Source organism: Schistocerca serialis, chromosome 3 (genome assembly GCF_023864345.2).
Source record: "Schistocerca serialis cubense isolate TAMUIC-IGC-003099 chromosome 3, iqSchSeri2.2, whole genome shotgun sequence".
Taxonomy (NCBI): Eukaryota; Metazoa; Arthropoda; class Insecta; order Orthoptera; family Acrididae; genus Schistocerca; species Schistocerca serialis.
Window position 1 is genome coordinate 379,278,812 of NC_064640.1, and position 25,124 is coordinate 379,303,935.

General features: G+C 38.5%; 1 protein-coding gene across 1 annotated transcript in view; it reads left to right on the forward strand.

Moving 5' to 3' along the window:
- Positions 1-24,904, forward strand: part of LOC126470211 (neogenin) — a 242,885-nt gene extending 217,981 nt beyond the window's left edge. The window contains exons 24-25 of the mRNA XM_050097890.1: positions 20,663-20,787; positions 24,093-24,904. Of these exons, the coding sequence (XP_049953847.1) occupies positions 20,663-20,787; positions 24,093-24,191 (224 nt within the window). The 3' untranslated portion in view covers positions 24,192-24,904. The remainder of the gene's footprint in view (positions 1-20,662; positions 20,788-24,092) is intronic.
- The last annotated feature ends 220 nt before the right edge of the window (positions 24,905-25,124 follow it).

Below are 25,124 nucleotides of genomic sequence, written 5' to 3' on the forward strand. Positions count from 1 at the left end.
GGCTGATGGGGAAAAGACTACCTTCATACCTTGTGACGGCCTCCATGAGCTGAAATCTGTGCTGTTTGGCCTGTGTAATACACCATCCACTTTCAGATGTATGATGGACAATCTGCTTTGACACCTTAAATGGATGATGAGTCTTTGCTGCATAGATGAAAATCATTTTTATGGCATTTGGAGAACATCTAAGCTGCCTGATGACCATGTTGAACTTTTTTCAGATTGCAGGACCCACCTGAGTCCAAAAAAGCGCCTTTTCATTGCCCAAGAAATGAAAATCTTGTGGCACCTAGTTAATAGTGATGGAGTTCATCCTTGTCCAGAGAAAATAAGAGCAGCTACAGATTTTCAAGTGCCTCAACACATTCATGATGTGAGAAGTTTTTCTTGGAATGTACTCGTACAACTAGTGATTCATAAAGGACTTCTGCACCAAAGCACACCCCTTGTAAGAAACACCGCAGGGAGACACCAAATTTTTTTTCTGGAACAAGGAACAAGAAAGCTCTTTCCCTGTCATTAAGGAGGTGATATCATCTTCTCCAGTCCTAGCATGTGTGAAGAGAATACCGAGCAGCACTTCACATGAATGCTAGCCATTATAGGATAGGGGCATTTCTATTACAAATTTAGGAAGGTCCTGGAAAGAGAATAATAAAATTTATTTGACAGATCATTCACTGTTGTGCTGGACCACCTTTCTGTATGCTGGGCGACTGACCTGAAGGATCTGATGGGTCGACTGGCAAGATGGGCACTGGGGCTTCAAGAATACGCTGTCACAGTGGTATACAAAAGTGAACACAAAAACAAACATACCACTGCCTTTCAAGGAATCCTCTGATGCAACACAGCAACATGGATGAAATATCAATCATCACTTCATTAAATGATATTGCTGCTAAACAGAGGGAAGATTCGACACTGCTGAACAACATAGACATCTTAAAGTAGGAGGAACAGACCAAAGGAGTCTTCCAATTAATCAATGTAACTTTATGTAATAAGAACTGTGATCCAATAGAGTGGAAATGATAGCTCATCATCCCACGTTATCTACAGTCAGCTACCCTAAAGTATTTCTACGATGCTCTAAGCAGAATCAGGTGCAGGTATCACTGACATATCTCTACCTATCAATTACGCACTGTGTGACCCACCATAACAAATGCCAACAGTGGAAGCATGTGCCAGAACTACCTCTGGGGCATCTAGTACCAATCCTGCCTACAGCAGCACCATTTCTCCAAATTGGAATTGATCTCATGTGGAGGTTTGCGAAGTCGACAAATGAGAATCAATGGATTTCTACTCTATCTCACCCAAAATGCTGTCACCAGAGTTGTTCTGACTGTTGAAGCTTCAGAAATTACAAAATTTCCGTGTAGAAGATATCATTTTGAAGCACAGAGCACCCTGTCTGATAATTTCTGGTCGTGAAAAAGTTATCCCGTCGAGACTAGTTTTAGAGATAATTTCATGTTGTGACATTACTCATAGAATGACTGCTGCCTATCAGCCACAGACAAATGGCCTCACAGAATGCTGTAATAAGACATCCCTTTTTAACAAATCTCCGGAGACTCAAATATCATTTCCTGAAGTAGGGGTTTTCCTTAAATGGGTGTTTCGCCAGAGTACATGGAAGTAGTGACCCAGAATCATAATTTAAGCATATTTAGGTGATATAAGTGATATTTAGTTACAAAATTACTGATATCCTGTGCTACAAATTTAAACAAAGTGAATATATAATTATTAAATTTTTTACAGAACACATTATTTCTTTTTTTTATATCAAGAAGTCTTGTTTCGTCCTTCTAGTGTATTCTAGTGAAATAAGTTGTCACTCCAGTTGATAGATTCAAGTTAGAATGGATTACTCTTCATTAAAAGAGGAAAAGAAATTCCTAACAGTATCAATTCCTTGCACATCAGTAGCAAAACTTGATGCAGCACACTCATTTTCTTCTTTTTCTTTGTCAATGGCACTACCAGCTTCTGCCTGTATTCCTTCATAAGTATTTCACTTGCATCACTCTCAGGTATATAAATTATGATGCCAACCTCACAACAAACAGTGTCCTGGAATGTTGCATTTTCTGAAACATCAGTTTTCTACTGCATTCTTCTTTCAGAACAATGTATTCTTCAACAGTAACTGATTTACCACAGCCAGCCTTTGTGAAACAATTCAACATGGTCTGTTGTATTACAGAATTCCAAGCAGCAGCAAACATTCATAGCCTGACCACTGCTGAGTCTCATTGGTTTCTTCATCTCAAAGAATGAAATTGTTTTCTACACAATTTCTACTCTGTATTTGGCTTTAACAGAGTGTATTACGCCCAGGTCCAGAGGCTGCAGATGACTTGTGCTGTTCAGGGGAAGGAACACAACATATCTTCTTCATAAATTGTGTTTCTTGGGATGTACAGGGCATAGGTCAATAATAAGTACAAATTCCCTTCCTGCTGTACCCATCTTGGCGTCTAAATGCCTCAAAAAGTCATAAATATTTCTGACATCATCAAGGACTGCTGATGTACTCATAAGTGCAAAGTAACTTTTTTAATGTTTGGAAGCATGTAGGAATTACAAGGGGGTACCCAAAAGTAATGGGAATATTGGGGTGTGGTGGGGAGGAAGAATGGGGGAACCAATTGTTCAGCCTGGTGTCCGTCACGGTCACGCCACCTGAGTCAGTGTGTGAAGTTGTGTCGCTGTGAGTGCATCGGTTTGCCCGTGAGAGTTTTTTTTAGTAAAACAACTTTTTCCATTACGGTGAAAACGTGATGGCAGATTGTCGTGAGCAACGCATGGCTGTGAAATTTTGCTTCCTGTTGGGGAAATAGGCCGTGAAAACTATTGTAATGCTTAAGACTGCTTATGGGGATGCTGCCCTAAGTAAAACCAGAGTCTTTGAGTGGTTTTCACATTTAAAAAATGGAGAAATGTCAATTGATGACCAACCCCATTCAGGATGCCCCTCAACGTCAAGAAGTGATGAAAACGTTAACAAAAGCAATGCCCTCATTTGTGAAGACCATCGCCAAACCGTTGATCAACTCTGTGAGATGTCTGGAATATCATGGAGTTCAATTCAGAGGATTTTTATCCAAAGATTTGCACATGAGAAGGGTTGCAGCCAAATTTGTCCCTCACCTTCTTGCAGATGAGCAGAAGGCGCGTCGACTTCAGGCATGTTTTGAGCTTCAGAATCAGCTCAAAGAGAACTCTGAATTTTTTCTAAACTGATTACTGGTGATGAATTGTGGTGCTATGGATACGACCCTGAAACAAAGCAGCAATGAAGCCAGTGGAAGATAAGTGGCTCTCCTCGTCCCAAAAAAGCTCGCCAAGTGAAGTCAAACATCAAGACAATGCTCATTTGTTTCTTCGATTGCAGAGGTGTTGTACATGCGGAGTTCATTCACCTGGGCCAAACCGACAACCAGGAATTCTACTTGGAGGTTTTGAAAAGCCTGAGGGAGAGTAACTGTAAGTAAAGGGCAGATCATTGGCACACAGGTGACTGGTTCTTCCATTAGACAATGCGCTGGCCCACACTGCTCTCTCTGTAAAGCAGTTTTTGGCCCAAAACAGCATGACACTGATTGTCGTCATCGTCATCCCCCCCCCCCCCTCCTACTTACCGGATCTAGCCCCCTGTGGTTTTTTTTTTTTTTTTTTTTTTTTTTTTCCCCCCCCCCCCCCCCCCCCCAGACTGCAAAGGGATATGAAAGGAAACCGTTTTGCCGCTGTGGAGGAGGTAAAACAAAAATAGCTGGAAGGCGTAAAGAACATCCCGGTAAGTGAATTTAAAAATTGTTTTGAACAATGGAAGGATCGTTTGAAGAAGTGTGTTGTGGTTAATGGAGAATACTTTGCGGGCGATCAAAATTTGGTATAAAAATATTGAGAAACAAAGAGGTTATGACGAAATTTTTTGTCCCCCCTCATAATAGTGGAGACAAATTTTCATTTCCATCACTGTTTATGTACGATAGCATCATAATTCTTTCTATACCTTTTTTACCCCATGACATTTTTCTCCCATAGCTGAATGTGATTTTGTGGGAAGTAAATTATAAAAGACACCAGTTTCATCACCACCTAACTCTGTATCAATTGTGGGAATGCTATGTTCTTCCAGTAGTTCACACATTCTGCAACCAGAGCCTCATCATCTCCACTTACACTTTGAAATGACAGATTATGATGTTTTTTTTTTTTTTTTTTGTTTTTTTTTGTTTTTGTTTTTTTTTTTTTTTTTTTAAATGATTCAACCAGCTGTTCAATGCACTGAAATTTTCGGTGCCGATTTTCTGGGCAGATTCATGAGCCTTCTCTTGCATTACGTCTCCACATATAGGATTGCTTCCAATTCTCAGTCCTTGAAATTACTTTAGATGAATTTTTTCCACATCACTGAATGTAGACACATGAATGTCGTTCCTTTTTGAATCCACAGAAATTGTTAGCTTCAGCATTCAAGAATGGTTCCTTATTTTTGAATATACTGCACTTGTAAACAGTGCTAAATTGTATTTCTTTGCCGTGTTCAAAGATTTATGTTAAGATTATACTTGACATTGTGGATGATCATCAGCTCTTGCTAAATTGTAAGCTTTCTGCATTTGTATGCCATAACTCCACAAAAGTTAAATTGCTAACTTCGACACTTCAGTAACCACACACCTACACTTTTTGCACTTCATAGACTGAGTGACTGTGATGCCGGATCACATGACCTAAGTCACATGGAAATTGATTTCTTTCAGTGCATTTGCCAGTGTTGCTACAAGGGAAGTCCAGTTATTGACTGCAATCTTGGTACCTGTAGACTGCTCGTAAGTTAATGTCTATCAGTGAGACTGGGATACAATACTGACTGTTGTGACATTTGCATACCACACAGTGAAACAAGACACTGCAGGCTTCACACTGTTCTTTCTGCTTTATGGTTATGAGGCCAAAATGACAATAGGTACACTGTTTCTTTTTCAACCAGGTGATACTCAGGATTGAAGAAGCAAAGCAGCTGACTTGCATACAGACCTTGAACATCCAGGAGAAAGATGAGAACACAATAATGCCAAGCTCAGGCCAGGCCAGTGAGATACGGTCTGGAAGTCCTGATATTGATTTTTATGTCTTTACAGAAACTAGGACTATTGGAAAAGTTACTAAAACGCTGTTTTGGACTGTACCATGTTCTTCATCACTCCGTCAGACATTGTGTATGAAGTCAAGAATTATGACCTTTCATGTAGAAGTCAAAAGTACAGAGAGGTTCTTCCTATCCTGCATATGAAGCTCTAATGCAGTCCTGAAGTGCAGATCAATTATGAGAGGTTCAAGGAAGCTTAAGACCCACTCGATAATAGTGAAACTTCAACCAGAGTGGCTACCTTCAATATCTGTTGTAGTGAAGCCAATGTGACAAGATGAGCAGAATTTAAGGGTCCACCAATGCTGTCATGCAGAGGACCATTGGCAAGATCTAGATCCTGGGTGCCGTAGTAGGATCCAATGAGAACTTTTCGGCAGTGGATCACCATTTCTCCAGGATTTGGAGCAATTCCACAATCTGTGGTGCACGCAGTGTGGCATAGTGAATAGTGTCGCTGGCTGGTGTGCCACAGGTCAACAGCTCAAACCCGACCACTAGCAATCATTTTTTATTTGGTGTTTATCATTTCTGGAAGGTTTTTGAAATATCTTACATTTTTAATCTTTGTATATTCAATGTTTGTATAAATCCCAGCATCCTGGAATACTCATTGTTTGCCTGTTTTGTTCTGGCTATACGTTGGTGTCAGGAGTAAACTTGCTTTCAGTGCTAAGTTTTGTACTTCATTTTGCCTTCAGATTTGGTCTTGATTGTGGTTTCAACGTGACAGTATATATATGAGATCATGCTGAAAAGTAATGCCACTGAATTAGCTCTTAGAGCTTTTTAAATAAAACGAACATTATTAACATTCTATATCTTTATTCTTCATGCTTACATATGTATTTCTCAACGAAGTCACCTTGGTGACAAACACATTTCTCCCAACGAGAGACCATTTTGTTGATACCATCACTATAGAATGTTTGACTTTATTAATGGAACCACGACCTCAGCCCTGCTTGCACCACTTCATCTCTATCAAAGTGAAGTCCTTGAAGGTGTTCTTTAACTTTTGGAAACAGATGAAAATTGGATGGGGTCAAGTTGGAATTGTAAGGAGGACGATCAATGACAGTGGTGGGTTGTTGCAGATATCACAGTGCTCAAGTGTGGTCTGACGTTGTCGTGCTGAAGGAGAAGGTGCTCCATGTATGGACAAATTCTTTGAATTTGAAACTCGATTACGGCATGCTCTTTCTCATGCACTCTGCAAAATCAGCGTTACACATCACCATGGTACACTGCAATTCAGAGCCTTCTTGTGGCAGAGGGCTGCAAATATTTGGACATGAGGAATAAAGAGGTAGAATATTAATAACATCACTTTTATTTTAAAAGCTTCAAGATTTTTCACATAAAAAATTCAGAGGAATTACTTTTCAGCATGCTCTTATAAAGCTGTTCCTAGAAAAGTTAATCTTTTCTATTTGATGACACCCTTTGTTCCTGTTAGGTAGATATGACCATTTCTTGGAGATTCCTGTGACACCATAATATACCATTTCAGTTGAAAAGCTGTTGTAATTTGACAGATAATGTAAAATACTCATAGCCTATCTCATAAATTAAGTACATTCTCACTGTATGTTTGTAGCCACCTCAATACTGGAACCTTTTATAAATCCAAATTTCTCTGACAGTGTGTTATTTGAAATCTGATGATTAAAAAACCTCTTATTCATAATACGATATTGCAGTGCTTGTGTTATTCAGAAATACGATGCAAAGTTCCTTTGGACGTGCAGCCATGTAGACACGTGGTTGACGACATATGGAGGTTTGGGTCTGGCCATGAATCATGCTCAGATAGCCAAATGGTAAGGCAACCGCTTGAGATAAGTGGGAAATCTGGGTTTGGCTTCTAATCCAGCAGAAATTTTCATTGTTGTCATTCCATTATACAGCTGATGGTTGTCCATAGTAAATGTGAATACAGTTAATGTATCTTATCCATAATGTTTTCTAAATGTCGAAGAATGCTGGCAAAAGTAGAACTGGACAGAATTTTAATTGCATTCTTGTTCAGAGGCTTAACTGTGTCATATTTATGCCACCTGGGAGGTGGATCCATAAACTTTCATGGCCAAGTAATTGATGATATTTGTATTGGGTCTCCAGCCGGAACATAACTTCATCTTGACACAGTATTTCGGTGGTCCACAGGGGCCGCCATCTTTGGGTGAGTAAGGTGTCACACTAACTCACTGGAACTGAAATCAAACCACAACGGCGGCTCCTTTATACATTATTTGCAGGCCCACCGTGTATGCACGACTGTAATTGCTCTCTAGTGCAAAGCACAACAGCGCACCGGTGGTGAAAACTTGTGGGAATGATAAATCAGTACCAAATAGTATTGACTGACACCTTTTGACGACCAAAACAATTTCCATTGTTTTTTAATTTCAAACAAAACAGGATACCAACTCTTACTTAAGGGACACCCCCTTACCTCTGTTTATAATATTGTCAGATAGCCGGATTTCAATAACTTCTTTCACTACACAGTCCCAATAAAGTGATGCAGGGGCAACCACTTGTGTCTCATCATATAACATTTTATGCCCTTCAGTAAGACAGTCTTCTGCAACCACAAATTTTTCTGGATGCAATAAACGCATGTGGCACTGGTGCTCCATGCATCAATCCTGGACAATACAAATCCTCTGTCCAATATAGGCTTTTTCTGGAATGGCAGAGTTTTGTAGACACTGGGCTTTCTCAAACCCAAATCATACTTCACTGAGCCAAGCAGCACTCTGGTCTTTGCTAGCATATGGAATATGCTTTTAATATCAAATCTCCTTAGAATTCTTCCAATTTTCAAGACGTGGTTCCCAGAAAAGGTAGGAACACCACTGACTTCCTTGTATCTTCTGTTGGTTCCTGCGAAAGTCCAATCTGTAAAGCAAGATGGATGTGATTGTCGATATAACAATTCTGCTTGAACAGTGCTTTTAGATGATCCAGTTCTTGTGACAAACTATCTGCATCTGAGATGGCATAAATTCTTTTTACCAATGTATGTATAACACCTTTGTGTTCGTACAATGGATGACAACTTGATGCATGAAGATATCGCTCATGTGCATGAGCTTACGATAAACACTGTGTCCTAATGTCCCTTCATCTCTCCTGTAGACCAAGACATCTAAAAATGGAAGTTTTCCATCCTTTTCAGTTCCCATCATTATCTTAATATTGGGATGCAGACAGTTAAAATGATCTAGGAAACGATCCAAGCATCCCTCCCATATAGCCATACTATAAAAGTATAGTTGACGTATCTCCAAAAGCAAGTTGGTTTTAAGAATTCCGTCTTCAGTGCTGTGTTCTCAAAATCTTCCATAAACAAATTGGAGAATATAAGGGATAATGGATTCCCCATTGCCACTCTGTCAGTTTGTTCAAAGTATTTGTCAGTAAATAAAAAGTAAATCAGTGTCAATACTTGGCGACAAAGCTTAGTCGTTTCTTCGTGCAATTTTTCACCAATTACGTGCAAAGAATCTTCAAGAGAAACTCTGGTAAAAAGTGATACAACATCACAACTAAAGAGCAAATCCATGAGACTGAGACACAAAGACTTCAAATGCTGAATAAAACAAGAGAATTGGAAATATGATGTTCACATTTTGGAATGTGAGGACAGAATGGATGCTAAATATTCAGCCAAGTTGTAAGTAGTGGCATCCACATTACTAACAATAGACTGTAGGGGAACCCCTTGCTTGTGTACCTTAGGCAAACCATAGATTCTCGATGGGACTGCAGCACCAGGTCAGAGTGTGTTAAGAACATTTTCAGATAATGAACTCTTCTTCAAAAATGAAAGCACCGTGCATTTTACATGTTCAGTTGGATCATTCTGTGGTTTTCAGTACACTGAGTCTGCTAGTGAGAGATCCATTTTACCCAAATAATCGTCCCACAAAAGAAGAACTTTTGCATTGCCCTTGTCCGTTGGTGGAGTTATTAAATTTTGGTCTTCTCTGATGGACCATATCGCTACTCTTTCAAGCAAGGAGATGTTACTACATGAAGGTGGCACCCAACACAGCATATGCAATACCTCTTGCCCACCTTTGTCACTTATATCCTCGGGAAACAATGCCACCGCTTGCTCAGCTGCGGAGATAAATTCAGTAATGGGAACATTCCTGGGCGCAGGGACAAAATTTAACCCCCTCTCCAATACTGCCTGCATAGCATCGTCTAGTTGTTTGGTTGTGAGATTAATCGTAGCATGTCGACAGATGTCATTGTCTGTTATTGGGGACTGAGAAGAAAGCCATTGAAACTTCAAAGATTGCCTGCTGATGGTGTTTGCATGGAGACCCGATATGAATATCATCAATTTTTACGCTGGTAAAGTTTACAGAGCTACATCAAGAGCCTCTATGGGAAGGAGATGTTTCAACTTGTAAGGAAGTTTGATAAACTTTGTAAAAAGAAGAGGAAGTTGCTGAGCACCCTTGCTTTTCTGCTAAGTTGCTGGAATGAAGTTGTAATACCTAAATTTGTCAGAATTGTTCATTACATTGGGACAAAAATGGCCAACAACATTAAGAAACATGCTGGTTTTGTCTTAGTCAGGGAGTGCATTCATTTTACACGCAGACCACTGGATTTCATATGCAAGGATTTGTTTTATTTGCATTTGGAGGCATCAGCACTGCTGTCTACTGCATCCTGGGAATGGGTTGACAGTTTGCCGGGGCAACATCAGACTGGGTCCATGCAAATGCCATCAAGTAGACAGTCTTCCAAGTTTCATCGGCTTTCTTCTCAGTCTACAATAACGGATGATGACACCTGTCGACATGTGATTAATCTCACAACCCAACAACTGGACAATGCTACTATGCTGGATGTTACCATTACTGAATTCATCTCTGCGGTTAAACAAGCAGTGTCCAGCTTTCCAAAGGATCTTGTTGATGTTGGGCAAGATGTCTCACATACGTTGTGTCAGGTGCCACCCCACAAAGTAACACCTCCTCACTTAAAAGAACCGCTGTCTGATCCATCAGAGAAGACCAGGATTTAGTAATTCTACCAGCGGACAAGGACAGTGCAATGGTTCTTCTTTTGTGGGAATATTATTTGGTAAAATGGATCTTTTACTTGCAGACTTTGCATACCAAAGGTTACAGAATGAGTCAACTGAACATAGAGATTGCAAGACACTTTCATTTTTCAAGAAAAGTTTATTATCTGACGATGATCTTAAAAAAACTTCGACCTGGTACTGCAGCCCGCCAAGATTACATGATTTGCATAAGGTACACAAGCAGTGGTTCCTCTTTGGCCTATTGTTAGCAATTTGGGTCCTCCTACTTATAACTTGGCCAACCAAATATTTAGCATCCATTCTCAGCCTCTGTGTCAGAAAATGTGAACATCATATTTCCAATTCTCTGGTTTTGATTCAGCATTTGAAGTCTTTGTGCCTCAGTCTTATGGATTTGCTCATTAATTTTGATGTTGTCACATTTTACCAGAGTTCCTCTTGAAGATCCTTTGCACGTAATAGGTGAAAAATTGGATGAAGAAACGACTAAGCTTTGTCACCATGTGTTGGCGTCAACATATTTTTTATTTAATGACAAATACTTCGAACAAACTGACAGAATGGCTATGGGGAGTCCATTATCCCTTATATTCTCCAATTGGTTTGTGGAAGATTCTGAGAACACAGCACTGAAGACGGCATTCTTAAAACCAACTTGTTTTTGGAGATACATCAACTATACTTTTATAGTATGGTTATATGGGAGGGATGCTAGGATCATTTCCTAGATCATTTTAACTGTCTGTAACCCAATATTAAGTTAACGATGGAAATTGAAAAGGATGGAAAACTTCCATTTTTAGATGTCTTGGTTTACAGGAAAGATGATGGGACATTAGGACACAGTGTTTATCGTAAGCCCATGCACATAGACCGATATCTTCATGGATCAAGTTCTCATCCATTGCACCAACACAAAGGGGTCCTACGTACATTGGTAAAAAGAGCTTATTCCATCTCAGATGCAGATAATTTGACACAAGAACTGGATCATCTAAAAGCAGTGTTCAAGCAGAATCGTTACACCAACAATTGGATCCATTGTGCTCTACAGATTTGACCTTCATGATACAAGCAGATTGGTGGCGTTCCTACCTTTCGCCCAGAAGCATATCTTGAAAAATAGGAAGAATTCTTAAGAGATTTGATATTAAGTTATCTTTGTAAGTGAATGTGCTGTACTTTCCATTCATACACGAGTATGGTAAACACTCTCTAGCTTATTTCTTTGAGCAATCTCCTAAAACACTCAGCTTTTAGATTATTCCTTGTACTCAGATTTGATAGATTTTCTGTTTTGTTTACTATTAACACTAGGTCATAAAAGGTAATTGATTATAGGTCATATGACTGTGGTCATTAAACAGCTACATAAAAATGTTGTCATTTATTGTTGTAGAGTATTTAGATATTATATTTATAGTACCCCAACAAACTATAGACATTGATGTGGTGAGATGCCTTGCGTTCCTCAACGATACAAGTAACTGCTCAATAGGTGCAACCACATAGTAGCACATAATAGGAGTATCTGTGGAAAGGAAGGAAGGAATACTATGGACTGATCATCTTCTGGTGATTTAGTATCTCTCTTTGATGTTTGGTTTGTGGGGAGCTCAACTGCGCAGCCATCAGCGCACATACAAAGTCCCAATTTTTACACAGTCCAGTTGTTTTACACAGTCCAATTGAGCCACTGTCACGAACAATGATGATGATGATGAAATGATGAGGATAACACAAACACCCAATCCCCGGGCAGAGAAAATCTCCAACCTGGCTGGGAATCAAACCTGAGAACCCATGATCCAGAGGCAGCAACACTAGCCACTAGACCACGAGCTGCGAACTTTAGTATCTCTTTGTTTTTGTTTCTCTGAGGTCAGGAATCTAAGAAACAAATACCGTAAGACCAGCTAAAGCACTCAAGATATTATGTTAACCATCTATAAGAAACAAAAACACAGAGATACTCAATAATCAGATGATGATCAGCCCATAGCATTCCTCTTCCTGTCTTTGGAACTGCAACAAATAAAACAGGCAGAGACCTGGGCAGAAACAGTATTCATTCCATTTTCTGAACACACAAGAAAAAAGATGCTGTCCCCAGTAAAAGACTGCCTTGGTCTCAGTGTTCTTGGTATGTATAAAATACTTTGTGAATGTGGTAGCATTTGCATTGGCCAGTTGATATGAACAATTTCAAAACTCTGCACAGAGATGCCACATTAAATATCATGATTTTGACAAATCTGTTGTTGCTGAACAGCATGTGAACAAACATAAAATTAAGGTCGATGAAATGGAAATGTTGTCTCCTGCTGCATCTGCCTACTAGGATGAAGCTGTTGAGTCCAGGATGTGTAGCAACAACTTCAACTGAGACAGCAGCTAGTGGTGCATGGAAACATGTGCACGAAGCTGAAAGGCAACAGAGAAATCTGTTGAATCATTGGCCCTATAACGAATCATTTAACTACCAATGTTCTTTAGTCATAGACATCAACACATAATTAGCATATGGAAGTCCCATGTTTTTGTGACACCTCTGTGACATAATTTGGCCAATTAAAATAACTAACAACCAATTGAAATCAAGTCTCCTGACAGTGACAATGGAGGAAGTTGTTGAAACCTCAATACTGACACATCTGATGTGGTAAGAACTCTTTGAAAAATTTACTCAAGTATAATTAAAATGGTCAAAAGAAATACAATCGAAGATTAATGGGTAGCTTGGAGAGATGAAACGGAGATGGCAGTGGAGGATTAAATAGCCAAAAGAACAAGACTCAGCAGAAATCCTTGGATAACACACAATATTAAATTTAATTCATAAAATTATAAAATATAAAAATACAACAAAGGAAGCAGGCAAAAGAGGATACAAACATCTAAAAAATGAGATTGGCAAGAACTACAAAATGGCCAAACTTGAATGGTCAGTTTAGAAATAAAAGCTGTAGAAGAATACACGACCATGAGAAACATAGATGGTGTGTATAGGAAAGTTAAAGAAACATTTGGAGAAAAGATAAGGAGCTGTATGAAATCTATAACTCAGCTGACTAGCTAGTAGTAAGCAAAGAAAGGAAAGCTGAAGTGAGGAAGGAATGTATAGAGGGGCTATATAAAGGAAAAAATTCAAAATAATGTTATGGAAAAGGAAGAGTAGATAAAGACAACCTGTAGGAAGTGATACTGCCAGAATAATTTGATAAAGCACTGAAAGACCTAACGTGTCTGGATAAGACATTATTACGTCAGTATTACTAAAACCCTTGGGAGAACCAGCTTTGACAAAACTGTTGTAGTGGTATGTGGAATAAATACCCATAGACTTCAAGAAGAATGTAGTACCAAAGAAGTCAGTATCAGAACAGTTTGTGTATGACCAATTGTCAGTTCAATAAGTAGTGGTTGCTAACACAGATTATCTGCAGAAGAATGAAACAGTTTGTAGAAGGTGACCTGGAGGAAGATAAATTTGATTCCAGGAGAAATATAGAAACAGGTGAAGCAGCACTCACCCCACAGCCTACTGTAGAAGATAGATTGAAGTAAGATAAACCTCATTAGATTAGATTAGATTCAGTTTTCATTCCATAGACACAAAAAATGAGATAATTCTGGTGGGTGTGGAACATATCAGAAAGTATAACATAAAAACATAAAACATTTGAATATAATACTTACTACCTTGATCATTTGTGAGGAGATTGTTGAAATAAGTGATTACAGTGTGATAAATTGGAACAGCTAATATTTACAGAATTAACGTGCTGTCAGAATAAAACATTGTTATGCACTATGAATAAATTTATTATACACAAAATACCTAATCTTGACTGTTGTGACCAAGTGCTGTCAAACCAAAATCTAACAGACATTTTTACTTAAGCTGGCTTAACGGTCTCTGATAAGATATTCATCTGTAGAGTAGGAGGAGTTGCCTATCAAAATGTCTTTCAAACTTTGTTTAAACCGTGCTTTATCCAAAACCAAGTTTTTAATGGTTGCTAGCAATTTATTGAAAATGTGTGTTCCTGAATATTGGACCCCCTTTTGCACCAAGGTATGTTTAGGGAATTTGTAAATTTAGAAAAAGCTTTTAACAGTGTTGGTTGATACACACTCTTTGGTATTTCAGAGTTATTAGGTATAAAATACAGAGAGCAAAAAGTTAACTAGTGAACAATAAAGGCAACCAAGGAGAAATTTGGAAAAGGAAATGTCAGGAAAAAGAAATAAAACAGTTAACATTTACTGAAGACATAGTAATTCTGTCAGAGATAGCAAAGGATGGAAGTTCATTTGTACGGAATGGATAGTGTCTTGAAAATGAGGTTATAAAATGAACAAATCTAAAGTCAAACAAGAGTAAGAAAATGTAGTTTAGTTAAATCAGGTGATGCTGAAGGAATTGTGTTTAGATGTCGTTTTTTGCAAACATTTGTGTGGTGTGTAACACAGTATTAAAGTGAAACGTGGATGGTAAACTGTACATACAAGAGAATTATAGGTATAGGTCGGATAACTAATTTAGATGTGACTGTAAAACGGAACAAGTTGATAGGATATTTCCAGGGGCATGAAGGAGTAGTTAATTTGGTATGGTGGGAAGAGTTGCCTAAAATTGTAGACTTTGACTGCAGTAAGCACATTTAAGTCAGTGTAGGTTGCAGTAGTTTTCAGAGATGAAGAAACCTGCGCAGGATTCATTAGTGTGGAAATCTGCATCAAACTAGTCTTTGAACTGAAGATGTCAATACAAACAATAACATTTCTAGAGTTTATTGTAGGAATTAATTTGAATTACAATGTTACTGAATGCAATAAATATTTGTTGGGCAGGTATTCCTTGATACTGATGGTATCTTTACTAGGTGTCCTTTGATGGTGCTCTCTCTGTGCTATTGCCTTTCCACCCACTATTACAATATGACATCTTCCTTTGTGAAATCTATACATATCCTAAAGCTCAAGGTTTCAAAGACAAATTTTCCAAACTGTAGTAATTACATATACACTATTTCCTGTTAATATATTTTAGATAATAATGTTATTAATGTTGTTTAATTATCTTTTTATGAAAACAGTTAACTGAAAAGTCACTCTAATGTAAGCATGCAGAGTCTCATGGCAGTAACATTCAATAAAATTTTCTTGAGCTTCCAGCCATGTCAAGTGGTTAAAATGCCACAAGCTTTCTGGAGCACAGTTACCAGATCAGTTTTGATGATACGTGTGTCATATCTTCCTCTAACATCTTTTCAAACTGTGTAGTTAATTTTTATATTTATATTATATTTCTGTTTGTTTCTTAGTCATGCCATTCTTATTTCCTTACTTTTATAGGTTTAGAAGCACTTTGTTGCTCTTCTGTTGATATAATATATTTTTAATCAACATATCTCATTCATTAGATTCCACTGTGGTACACAAATGTTAATTTTATATATTTTTTGACAGTCAAGAAATGACAGTACTGAACAGAGTAGTTAAATAAATGAATCTTTTATTCATACTCACAGTTACGGCATAAGTGGAGTGACCCCAAGGGAAGAACCATCTCTGTTCTCTTCCTTGGATCTGGAACTGGTACTGGCACTGACTGAAATTACCATCTCTTTAGTCTGTTCGTCCAGCAGTCCTTCAAAAATACAGGTCTTCTCAACTACCTTCTTGGTGACAACACGTGACCAATCCTGCGGAGTAACATTTGCAATGGCTTCTTTTGTCGTAAACTTATTTTGTTTTATGCCACATTACCTTTCACCTGGGCCCATGTATTCTCAGTCGATTTAAATGACTGTGGTATGGTGGAACCCTGGTTACATTATGCCCTTTATTGTTAGCCAGTTTGTTGACCTGCTAGCATGGAGTTTTGGCTTGTAAAGCACTACAAGTTCCATTAACTTCATCTTATTCATGCCAGGTTCAACTTTCTCTGATGGAACATTTCTTTGCCCTAGAGCAAAATATCTTCTTTCCTCCACTGCATTGTCAAAGCTTTATCTATTACAGCAAGTTGTATGGCACATTGTCCATTACCATTGTCCAATTTGGAGGAATATTTTACAGCAGAACAGTACAAAAACTACTCCATGAAAACCTTGGCATTCATTTCCTCATGATAGTCACTTTGCTTCCTGGTATGGAGTAACAGTAAACAGTTTGGAATGATGCAGCAAGCAGAGCCAGCATGGAAGATGATTATCATGCCACCCTTGCATGTTGGTGCTTTTGTCATTCCTTGTGCTCTGTGATCCATCCACCCCTTTGTAAACTTGTGACAAGCATTAACCCACGTCTCATGCAGCAACAAAATGTCTTTGAATAAAACATTTCTCAGTGTATGCAGATATTGGCCTCTCCAGGCCACTATGTCACCTCTCTGGATGATAAATGTCTGAGACAAAAACTTTTTGTGCTGGAAACCGAGCTTGTGAAGACAATTTTGAAATGACAACCTACTTCCAGTGAACATATCTGCTTCTTTAAGGCTGAAAAGAAGTTTATGTGAAGTAGGGTATTCCTCATGTTGATGATAACCATACGTATCTTTGCACTGCATCCTGCTGGAACATGTTCATCTTGGTTACCTGTCTCTCATAACTTCTTTTCTTGCCTTGAGTTTCTTGTAAAGAGTGACCTGGTGGTGCTTCGTCAATCACGTTTTCCTTTCTTTCCATTTCCTCCCTAATTCTCAGCACTGTAGACCATGAATGTTAAGTGCTGCAGCTGTTCTGTCCACCACTGTTGTAACACCTAAAATTGGACCGCCATTATTGCACTTGAGTTCAGAATAAATGAGCACCGAGAGCATAAATTTGAGACCTTGTCCACAGATCGGAATTCCCTTTCCTGTGCTCAGTGTCATTGGAGCCAGTGAATGCATCCTTGGACAACCTCATTTATTGTGAATCTCATGTTCAGACATGCTGCACTATTGTTATTAATGCAACTCCAATGCAATAACATGACAACAGGGACACTTTTGCAGCCAAACTGCTGACTGCGTGGTAGGGAAAGCCAGCTCACCATTGGTGTTACCTGGGCAATGGTGTCACACCCTCTTCACTGAGGCAGACATCAAAAGTCACAACTAATTTTAAATACACTGTAATTATTGTTATCTGATTGTGATCTAGACAGCTAAAATTTTTAAAATAAGTTTGTAAACATTTTTTGTATATAGAAAAGAGACCTCATCAAATAGCATTGAGTGGCAGGTACACATAAAACAGAAAGAGAAAACTGGCTGGCTTTCAGAATCAATCCTTTTTAGAGCTGGAGGACACACACACACACACACACACACACACACACACACATACACACACACACACACACACACCTGTGCCCCTACACAGTGCCAGCAAGACACACATTTACATTTTACCAGAACTTTCCTACTATATTTGCAATTTGCATTCTACCAGCCTACTATATTTGTAATTTACATTCTACCAGAACTTTCCTACTATATTTGTATAGGGTGCCCCAGGAGGAATGGTCAGTATTCAGGGATACAACAGTAACTCTCATTTGTTTTTGGACTAGTGGCATGCCTGTATTTGTCCTACCCCACAACCTCTCTGACATTTTATTCTAGTCCTTCCTACCTCCTCGGAATATCTTCCTGCCATTAAACTAGCCCATTGAATGTACCATTCTCTATGGTGTGTTTTGAGTGCAGCAGTGCAAGGGATTGAGAGTGTATCAGAGAGAAGCATTGCTCTAGCTAAAATGCTGTACATTTGCGCTAATGAAGAGTATGCAGATATGGCATGTGCTTGTGGTGCCTTCAGCGGCAGTGCTCTTACTACAGTCAAAGACTAATATCGGTACTTTCCACCATGTCTAATTTCTGATCATAGAGTGTTTACCAGAGTCTTCAGCACGTTGTGTGTGTAATAGGTATGCATAGAAGTTTCCATTTTTCTTCTTAATGTGTAGTTAACAACCTATGCAGGAACAGCTACACATTGAATGGTGCAGCACAGTCCTACTGCCAGCACTCAGTGATTTTCTGCAGGTATCAATGTCCTACGAGCACGTGTATCACAAACATTACATGTGGAAAACTTGTACACATTTCACATACAGCTTGTCCACAGTCTTCACATTTGCAACAATGCCTCGTGAATTGAGTTTTGTCACTGGTTAAATGACAATCATCATTTGTTTTCATTAATACTATTCACTGATGAATCCATGTTTACGTTGAATGGAATCAACAGTGGATACACAATAATCAATTGTGGTAGCAGGATAATTCACATGCTACTGTGTAAACCAATTTCCAAGTTCATTTTTCAAACAATGTTTGATGTGGCATGATTGGTAACACATTGATAGATCCAGTCATTTTAGAACCATGAATGACTGGAAGGAATTACTTGTACTGTTTGTAAAATTTGTTTGTTAAGCATTTTGAGGATGTTCCTTCAACCACATGGACTGCAATGTACTTCCAGCATGACAGAGTCCCTCAACGTTTTACCAGACATGTAAGGGAACATCTCAACCACACTTACTCTAATCGCTGGATTGGGTATGGTGTTACAGTTAACTGGCCACCAATGTCACCAGACCCTATGCTATTAGATTTTTGTTTATGGGATTGGATGAAGTCTGAAGGGTACAAATAAAGGGTGAATACACGAGATGAACTGCTTGCTCTCATCATGGCTGCTGCTGGCCTCATTAGAAAACATGTAGAGGCATTCAGAGAAGCAACACATTCTTCCAAGAGTGCACGAATGCATTGAAGTTGATGGTGCGAAATTTGAACATTTCTTGTGAACCGTACAATAGATGTAATGTTACATGAATGATAAAGCTTAGAGGTGAATGTGTCAAAAATGTGTATTTTTTATTTGATACTTTGTATAACACATGTTGTAATGTGTACTAACTGTTGTAAATGCATAAACCTGACAGTGTACTGAATAATCCAAAAAATAAATAACAATGTACATTAAATGTGTTCTAGCTCAGAAACCATTTGGAATAGGGTGTATGTCCATATTAAGTTTTTTGCTTTAAGTGCTTATTCCTGTCATATACCTGAATACTGACTATTCTTCGTGGGACACCTTCTATATAAAAAATGTATTTGATATTGCTTCTCTTCTTTCTGACAGTGTCAAGCAATAAAATTAAAGAAACCATTGAAATAAAAATTATGAACAGCACCCTCAATAGACAGTGACCTACAGTGTAGTTAGTGCAGCATGTGAAGTGGAACTTATATGTGATCAGGATGACCAATCCTGCGATCGGCAGTATAATCCTGCATCTGCATCGAGGAAATTAGTCCCAGATATCAAAGCCTGCTGTGGCAGCTGATTTCAGTAGCAGAAGATGAATCTAATGCTTTGACAGCCTTGTAGTGGAAGCAGAAATCATCTCATATTGTGAGTGCCACCTGGGTGGAAATGGAGTGGAACTCGGTGTGACGCCATGACTGGAGTGCCTGGATGGTGTCACCCTCTGGTGCTTATTGCAGTGTACTAGGGACTAAGTACAGAGCAAGAGGCTTACACAAAGGACTAATTCATGCACCTTCTTTGTAATACTCAATTCAGGTACATCAAGGACAATTTCGTGCAAGTTGTTTGTTGAATGTGTGGTGTCATTAGATGAATTCTTAGTAGGTATCAGGACCAGAAAGAAAATTGTAGTTTTGTTTCTGAAATATTAGTTGAAAGCAGCAATCAATAATGAATCATGCAAGAACTATGCCAAGATTTATGTATCAATTTAGTGATTTTTGCCCTTAGCATGTATCACCTAGCTTTGTGAGTAAAGTAATGGAGGCATCTGAAGACTGTAGGTATGCTACTCACCTAGGCCTGTGTGACTCAAATTGTTGTCAGTGTTTGTGAATAGGGGAGTTAGGTTTAAGGAACAGAGGTAAGGCTGTAGTAAACTAAACAGGAGAAAGAGAGAAATGGATATGGAATGAGAAAGAATAGCTCTAAATAACACTAATCATGTAGGAGATTGAGAAAGAAGTCTATCCCAAAAGTGGGATATAAAATAATTTTCAGAAAGGGTAACCACAGAGCACGTCGTCAGACTACTCAGCATCAGTTATGATCATGGTGATTTGATGCTTTCACTGCCATGTCTGTCTGCATGAATTCTTATCAGCAATAAGTTATGTAATACGTCTGATCCATTAGTTTCTTTGAAAATTGCTGTGCCTTTAAAATCTCATTGTGTCATATAATTTATTAGGTTTGCTTCTATAATTTCATTTGTTATTTCTATCAGTGTCAAGGTTTCTTCAGTTCACAAGTATTAGATGAATCAGCAAAATGTGCAAATCATTAACTGCTATGACTAAGAGTCAGCGTAATGTTATATATTAGTGTCTTGTTCTTCTGCAGTGCGACCACAGGGGTCATCAAGTCCATACAAAAAAGCAGGCATTTTAACCAATACCCCTGCTTCATCTGTTGGTTCGGTGCCAAAAGTGAGAACGGCATCTGTAGAAGATCCTAACACTATCCAGGTAAATTAGATAATGTTGTTCTCCTATGGTTTCCATGACAAGTGTGTGTCCATTGCACGTGTTCATTATCAAACATATCACCAGGAAGTGTTATATGTTAAATTTTCTAATAGCTTAAAACTGTGTGAGAGTGTAACCCAGATCTTACTTTTCACGAGCAGTACCCTACCGATCAAGTCTCTGGTATGGTGCTAATATGAATTATAACATAACCAAATAGATTTGTTTTAAAAATCCTTCAGTAGTTAATCTCCTATGAACTAGATCAGGTTGGGCAACAGAAATTTCCTGAATTCACATGTAATCACCATTATAATACCCACAAGAAATTTAATATGCTCTGCATATTTACACACATATCGGACTCCTTTCTGTTATAACAACACTTTGGAAACCCAGCCAGAACACAGCTCGGGCTACAACAAAGCTTTCAAATGAAACTCCCAGAAATTACTCGGATCACTGTGTTACGCAACATAGGATCTAGTTATAAGACAGAACAAGGCTGCTTTCATATGAGAGCAATGTACAAATTTCCAGTTGTTATGTGTTATGAGATACTTCCATCTGTTTGCAGTTGCTGTAATGACTTTGAAAGAGGCAGTTGTAAACCCAGAATGGTTGTAGTATATCTTTTGTGTGCTGATAGGACCATTAGGTTTGTGTTTCTACATGGTAGTTTTGACTGTTTATTATAATTCATTTCACAAATATGTTACATTTGCTACAGAGGAAACAGATGAAGTCATGGAAGAAACTGTTGTTCCATATGTTTCTTTTGCAATAAATTTTGCATCTAACTTGGTGACAGACTTATTCAGAATTGCACAACACTCTCTCAAGAAAGTGTCCCCAATGCCAACAGACAACAGTAAATTTCTAGGAAGACATGTCCCAGAAAAATTTCCAATTAAACTTAGTAAAATTTGTTTGGGAAATTTGAAATAAACTACTTGCAAAACTAGTAGCAAGAAAACAAGCTGTTGGTGTCCTGACAGTAGTATGCATCTCTATATATCAGAATGCTTCAAAGTATTTCATATCAAAACCTGTTACTTCTGAAATTACAGAACAGCTAGTGAAGCTGTAGTGATGGATACTGCATACTAAATCTACAATGCGGGTTTTCCAAATCAGCTGTGATCTAATTTTAATCCCAAAAACTGCATGGTATCCATTTCCTGTATGCAGTTGTTTGAATAGAGTACAGTTATAGTTTCTGTTTGTGAAATAGTGAGCTGTATTTATTGAGTGTTGTCAAAATGTAAACTATCAGGAAATTTCATAGCAGCCTACACTCCACCATAGCATGACAGAACCGTTTTAGTGTAATGTATGTTGCAAACTAGTGATATGTTTACATTACCTCACAAAAAAAGTGAAACACCCAGAAGACATCATTGGATGTCCGTATAACTTTGTACACGTACACACCATTGGTGGGTATATAAATGTTTAGAGTTGCAATCCTCTGTAACAAATAGAACACTTACCAGAGAGCATTAGTTTTGTTTGTGTTTAGTGTTGTTACCAGGCCTGGTAAGCTATATAAGAGGTGAGAACAGTGTTTATGTTGAGTGATCACTGTGAAAGAGGCAGAGAGGATGTATACTTGTGTGAGACAGTGTTTTCAGCACCTGCCAGAGTTTGAAAGGGGCATCATTGTGCGTCTCCATTTGGCAAGTGTGTCGAATCGTGCAGTATCCAGATTTGTGGAACATTTGGATGAGACAGTGGCCCAATGTTGGACTGCAGTGGAACGTGAGGCAAGCATATGTGTTGTCAATGTTCCAGTCTATCACATCTGACTACCACAAGGGAGGATCACTGTTTATTGTGCACTGAGCACATCGTAACTCCTTAGCATCTGTATTAGCCATCCAAGAATGACTACTGGACTCTCTGCAACATTATGTGTAATCTGGCACCATTGGTGAGAAATGAGCAGCAGTTGTCCCACATGTATGCTGCCATTAATTCCACAATGCAAATGGCTTCATTTGGAGTGGTACCCTGACCAGTAAACATGGACTACTGACAAATGATGTCACATTGTGTTAGCAATGAATTGCAGTTGTGCACTACTCCAAATGACTATTGTCAGTGAGTATGGTGGCAGCCTGGTGAGAGGTCCCATTCTTCCACTGTTTTGGAAACCTACAACAATGTTATTTCTTGAATCATGGTGTGGGGAGCCCCTGGATATAACTTCATGTCACAGCTGGTAGTGATTGAGGAAACTCTGATGGCAAACAGTATGCCAACCTGCACCAAAACTCTGATGGCATAACAGTATGTCAACCTGCACCCTCTGTGTTCCCCTCATGCAACAGTGTCATGGTGCCATTTTTCAGCTGGACTATGTTTGTCCACACATGGGCTATATGTCTGTGTACTGTGTATGTGATTTTGAGATACTCTTGTGCCAGCAAGATTTTCAGATCTGCCCCTGGTAGAACAAGTATGGGATCAGCTCAGACATCAACTCTGTTCCGCCTCCAGTATATCAAGGACCACTTAGATCATTTGTGAACCAGCTTGCCTCAGAAGAGAATACAATGGTTTTATGACACCCACCTCAAAACTGAATCCATGCGTACATCCAGGCCAGAGGGGGGGGGGGGGGGGGGGGTCGTGCAATGGGTGCTTAACCCCCCCCCCCCCCCCCTGCCCCTTAGGCAGTGTAGATAACTATTTGGTCTCTCTGTCATCAGTTCAGATTTGTTTAGATGTGTTTGTATTTGAAACATGTGATGTTTGGTTTAGATCTCTCCACACTGTGGAGTTGTCATTCACACTGTTACAGAAGCTTAAATGTGACAGAATGGAATTTCCATAATACTAAAGTGTAACTCAAACAGGTTTCACTTCTATGTTCTCAAATTATTACTGTATCAGATTCAGAATTCATAGAATTGTGTACTTGAGTTACCTACAATGGTATTTTTATGAAGCTAACCAAATCTCTTACTCAAATGCAGTATATTTAGTTAAGAATGGGCTAATTGGGATAACACATTAGAATATATAAGATACTGTTTGTGACATTTTGTGTTCAACAACACTGTTCGTTTGTGAACTGATCGGTGTCTGATCATGACATGTGTTCTTGTTGCATCCATAGTATGCTTTTTGCCCATTTCTTTGGTATACTAGGTAACAGTGTAAAGTTAATTATATTGAAAATTTGCTTGCATAACTTACTGATTTTTACTGCATAGAAACATAAGGAATTTTTAATCAGTGTTAGTACTGTAGGTTGAAATTCCTTAAGACTGTTACTAATGATGTGGTGTTATCCCTAGCCTTCCTACAGTACAGAAGAGCTCAACCAAGAGATGGCTAATCTGGAAGGTCTAATGAAAGATTTGAATGCTATCACTGCCTCAGAATTTGAATGCTGAGAATGGATCTGCCACATCATTCAGGGAATGCTTCTGCTGAGGTGCAAGATGTACACAAAATACAGTTGCTGCTTAAGTACTGCAAAAAAACATTCTGTGTTTATCTTTTAATGAGATTAGTCAATAATGGCAGCTCCTGTATTGTCTCAAGAATGAACTCTTGTGGCTTGCAGTTTCAATAATCATCTCTAATATTATGTACGATTGACTTCTAGTACCCTGCTGTTTTTGTTATAAACGGAAAAGATGTTTCCACATATTTTCAGTGAGTGTTGGTCAGTCTGGTGTATATTGAATGAGATACGTTTGTGAAGTGTTATTCAGTTGAAAGTTGTCATAGATGAATGTGGCCTAAACACTGAGAAATTGGTTTTTTATGTATTATGCAATTTACAACGAAGCAGTAACTAGTCCGCTTCTGTCGTATTTGTGAGAAAATGTGAAAAGGATGGGATATATTTGAATGAGTTCTTTTGCTGTTTTCATAGGTGCTTCAGTTCAGTCTTCCACTGAGAGTAAATCTTGCCAAGATGTAATATTAAACCACATTAATAAGTACAATCATGGCTTCATGAGCTTTGAAAAATATATTAATGATCTCAAATTTTGAAGCTTGTGTGCATTTTCAGATTGACACTAGACAATTCACAGTTGCAGCTATACATATACTGACATTAAATAATTTGATGTACAGTCCTGACTTGTAATGGTATCTGATCCCCGCCCCCCCCCCCTTTTTTTTTAGAGAATATTGTTTGGATCTGCAGACATTTGAGCCTCTTTTATTCTTGTAAATTTATTACAAATAAATAAGGGGAAAAAATAGAAATTATATTTGTGCTTCTGATATTTCGTATTGTGTTATTTCCAGAAAGTATAAAGTAGTGCCTTTGTAAAATATGTGCATACTTCTCTTACATTTCTGAAAACATT